The sequence below is a fragment of the Gossypium hirsutum genome, chromosome A02 (assembly GCF_007990345.1).
Source record: "Gossypium hirsutum isolate 1008001.06 chromosome A02, Gossypium_hirsutum_v2.1, whole genome shotgun sequence".
NCBI classification, from domain to species: domain Eukaryota; kingdom Viridiplantae; phylum Streptophyta; class Magnoliopsida; order Malvales; family Malvaceae; genus Gossypium; species Gossypium hirsutum.
In genome coordinates, this window is record NC_053425.1 from 102,054,256 (window position 1) to 102,059,265 (window position 5,010).

The following is a 5,010-nucleotide window of genomic DNA, read 5'->3' on the forward strand; positions in this document are numbered from 1 at the left end:
ATTGGTTGGCACTACATGAGGCTATAGTGAATTGTAGTTAGAAAGTTATGGAACTGAAATGTGAAAACAGTGAAATTCTTCGGGTTGAATCAGATGATGCAGATAAGTCGCCAATGATGATTTCTTCAATAATTGTTCAGAGATACTTGAGAAAGGGATATGAAGCTTATTTGGCATATATATTGAATACAAAAGAATCTGAATTGAAAATCGAATCAGTGCCAGTTATGTGTGAGTATGCGGATGTATTTCCGGAGGAATTGCCTAGTTTGCCTCAGCTAGAGAAATGGAATTCAGAATTGAGCTAATGCCAGGAACAGCACCCATCTCTATTGCCTCATATAGGATAGCCCCAACTAAACTGAAAGAATTGAAATCACAATTACAAGAGCTGACTGACAAGGGTTTTGCAAGGCCAAGCTTTCCACCGTGAGGTGCTCCCGTACTGTTCATGAAAAGGAAGGACGGCTCTATCAGATTATGCATTGATTACCAGTAACTCAATAACGTGACAATCAAAAATAAGTATCTTCTTTCAAGGATTGATGACTTGTATGATCAGCTGAAGGGAGTGACGTGGTTCTCTAAGATAGACTTGAGGTTTGGATATTACCAATTACAAGTGAAAGAGTCTGATGTGCCTAAAACTGCCTTTAGAACAAGGTATGGCCACTATGAGTTTCTTGTTATGCCATTTGGACTAACGAATGCTCCTATCGTGTTTATGGATTTAATGAACTAGATTTTTCGTCCATATTTAGATAAGTTTATTGTGGTGTTTATCGATGATATTCTGATTTATTCTATAGATAAGGCAGAGCATGCCAAGCATTTGAGAATTGTTTTACTGACTCTTAGGGATAAGCAGTTATATGCCAAGTTTAGTAAAAGCGAGTTTTGGCTTCGAGAGGTTTGATTTTTTGGCCATATTGTTTCAGGAGTTGGTATACGAGTTGATCCCAGTAAGATTTCTACTATTGTCGAAGCCGCCGAGGAATGTAATCGAAGTTAAGAGCTTTTTGGATTTAGCCAGTTATTACAGACGGTTTGTGAAACGATTTTTGATGATAGCCACCCAATGACGAGATTGTTGCAAAAGGATGTTAAGTTCAAATGGACAGAGAAGTGCGAACAGAGTTTTGAGGAACTGAAAGCGTTGTTAACCGAGGCACTAGTGTTAGTACAATCAGAATCAGGGAAAGAATTTGTGATTTATAGTGACGCATCCTTGAATGGACTAGGTTGTATTCTTATGCAAGACGGTAAGGTAATAGCTTATGCTTCGAGGCAACTGAAGCCCCATGAGAAGAACTATCCTATGCATTAGAATTAGTTGTTATTGTATTTTCTTTGAAGATTTGGCGGCATTACCTATTCAGGGAGAAATGCCATGTCTATTCAGACCATAAATGTAACACCCCTAACCCTACGAGGCATTACTGAACATAAGTACAGTTTTGAACATTCTCATTTGCTAACACAAGTCATTTTCATAAAAATATATAAACATATTTATACTTATTAAATATACAATTTACTAACAAAACGTATCTAATACTTATTCAATATTAAACTTCATCATTTATACCTATTTTACCAACCACATAAACATCATATACACATATACACTTCCATTACAAACCAAATCATAATGACAAACATCATTTAATTACACATACATACACATGTACATATATATAATCAACATCTTACTCGACTGTTAAGCCAAATTACAAAACCTTTACAAAATATAATGTCTTAAATAACCTTTACCATATTCGAACTATTATATATATATATCATCAATGCCCATACACATTTAGCACCTATACCACACTTATCAATCAATTTCATCTATATACTATATCTATACACAATTAAAACCGAATCATTTAATTATACTTATGAAAAGTTATATACACCATGACCAACTTATCAACCATAATCAAACCATTTCTAAAACATATACTACAAATCACATATACCATTCGTTCATAGTATATAACATTATAACCACATCCATTAGCCATTAATACCACACATAAATCAAACCACAAGCTCACTTCATATCATTTATGGCATTTATATATATACCTTGACCGAACTTCATCACCTTTAGCACTTATATTTCTATCACCTAAATTAATCACATAACCAAATCATAAGATCATATTCAATTCACTCTATCATCATTCACGCATAGCACACTTAAATATTATACCCGAAATAACATAAATTGATAAATCAACTTAGCCATTTTTGCATGGCTTTAGTTATACATAACTATAATTCAACATTTCATAATAAAACACATTTCAGCCTATACATGCCATAATTTAAGTTCAATAATTTAAATACCAAAGATGTGGATAGTGTGGTGAACTTTGCTGACGATCCCCGAGCTTGTAACTTGAATCCAAAATCTATAAAACAGAAACACATATATATACATAGAGTAAGCTTTTATAGCTTAGTAAGTCATAAGCAAATATCAACTCAATAATATATTCAACTCCTTAAATTTTAAAATAAACTAATTTATTATATCAATGTCATATTTAATTTCAACTTAATCAATCCATAACCACACATGTTTAACAAAACTATCACCTTGGTCGAATACTTATAAGGTTAACAATTTACAAATTTTCATTCACCTTTCAAAGTCAAATATCATTATATATTCAAATATACTTCCACACATTTAGACAAGCTCACTAAAAAAAATTTAACTTCGTATACTAACATCACTCATCTGGCCGAATAAACAAGATCCAATATAACATCACATATGTACATACCTATATGGCCGAATATACAAGATCATTTAGCTCAGTTTACTTGCTCAATTACCACATCAACATGAAGTCTTATAGGCATAGGCTTGAAAATAAATCACAGGCATAAAACCTGCTACGAATAAGCCTAAATCACACACTTGCACAAGGCCTGCTAGACTCAAAGTCTAATTTTATTCACCGGCAATAAGCCTGCTAGGCTAAAGCCCGATTAAATTCACCAGCACAAGGCTTGCTAGGCTCATAGCCTGAATATCATTATTATAAAGCTATCTCATAAACAATTCATATCGAACATTTCAAATATTCCACATAATTCATACTGTCTTCCAAAAATTATAACTCAATCGAGTCAAACTCAAATGCATTATCTCTATGCTTTATCACATTCGACTAACTATACCATAAATCCATAAATTCCAAATCATCATATTAAACTATGTTACGTTCAAAATTAACGATGTCTAATTACTTAAAGACTTACCTCGGATATCGACAAACGATGTAAATTGACTATTCGACTATTTTTGTTTTTCTCCGATCCAAGTCCGATTTCTTTTGTTCTTGATCTATACAATTTCAAATTAATCTCATTCAAACACAATTTCATTCAATTTAATCCAACAACACATAAATGGGAAAATTACCATTTTACCCTGATATTTCTTATTTTTTAAAAATTAGTCCTAATTGCATAAAACACAAAACAAGCAAAATTTGCTCATACTATACTTAGGCCAAATACTCCCCATACCCAAACAAGTCCTCACATTTCGTTTATTTTTTATTTTAGTCCTTCAATTTATTATTTTTTGCAATTTAGTCCTCATTACTCAAAATCTTCAAAAACTTCAATACAAAACATGTTAATCTAAAACATATTTTTGATATTTAATCATAAAACATAACAAAACACAAATATTCATCAATGGAATAGCTTAAAATATGCATCAAAATAAAAAATTTAAGCATGGGTCGGATAGTACTCGAAGCAACGATCTCAAAAACGTAAAAATTATCAAAAACCGAAGTAAAAACATACCTTGATTTAGCTTGAGAAGTAGCCGAATGTTCAAACCTTTATAAACCTTTATTTTCTTTAAGTTTCAATCATAAGAAATCAAATGAAGAACATGGCTTTAATTATTATATCTTTTATTATATACATATTATTACATAATTTACATATTTAACCTTATGTTAAAAACATAAAACCATTTTAAATGCATGGTCACATCTGTCCATGATATTTAACTAAGGTCAAATTACATTTTAAATACCTCCACTTACAAAGACATATTCATTCTAGCCCTTGTACAATTAACCGTCAAATTTTCATTTTACGCGATTAAGCCCTTTTATTTAATCGAACACTCAAACAACAAAATTAAATTACAAAAATTTCTCAGGCATAAATTCACACAGAATAAACACAGAAAATAATTTTAAAATATTTTTTTGACAGATTCGTGGTCCCAAAACCACCGTTCTGATTAGGGTCTAAATCGGGTTGTTACAACTCTCCCCCTTAGGGATTTTTGTCCCCAAAAATCTTACCGGTGAATAGGTTCAGAAAACGCTCTTTCATTGCGTCCTCTGGCTCCCACGTTGCTTCCTCAACTCCTTGTTTTTTCCACAATACTTTAACCAACGGAATTTTCTTATTTCGCAACTCTTTAATCTCACGAGCCAGAATATGAATCGGTTCTTCCCTGTACGTCATATCGGACTTAATCTTAACTTCGATTGAACTAATCACGTGTGAAGGATTGGATCAATTTCTACGAAGCATTGAGACTTGGAATACAGTATGGATCTTTTCTAGCTCAGGTGGCAACAACAGTCTGTAAGCAACTGGCCTGATACGCTCTATAACCTCATACGGCCCAATAAATCTCAGACTCAATTTGCCTTTAGGACCGAACCTAAGTATTTTCTTCCTTGGTGAGACTTTTAGAAATACTTTATCCCCAATTTGAAACTCTATATCTTTTCGTTTCAAGTTCGCGTATGATTTCTAACGATCTGATGTTGCTTTCAGACTTTCATGAATCACCTTCACTTTCTGTTCAGTTTCTCTGATCAAATCAACCCCGTGTATCTTATTTTCACTGAGTTCAGTCCATTACAATGTTGTACGACATTTACGGCCATATAAAGCCTTGTAAGGTGCCATTTTAATACTCGAATGAAAGTTGTTATTATATACAAA

The 5,010-nt window shown here is 32.6% G+C and overlaps 1 protein-coding gene across 1 annotated transcript in view; it reads right to left on the reverse strand.

The window, feature by feature from the left end:
* Positions 1 to 264: 264 nt before the first annotated feature.
* LOC121212126 (anthocyanidin 3-O-glucosyltransferase UFGT-like) overlaps positions 265 to 5,010 on the reverse strand; it is a 6,326-nt gene continuing 1,580 nt past the window's right edge. The window contains exon 3 of the mRNA XM_041084308.1: positions 265 to 445. Coding sequence (XP_040940242.1) covers positions 265 to 445 — 181 coding nt within the window. The remainder of the gene's footprint in view (positions 446 to 5,010) is intronic.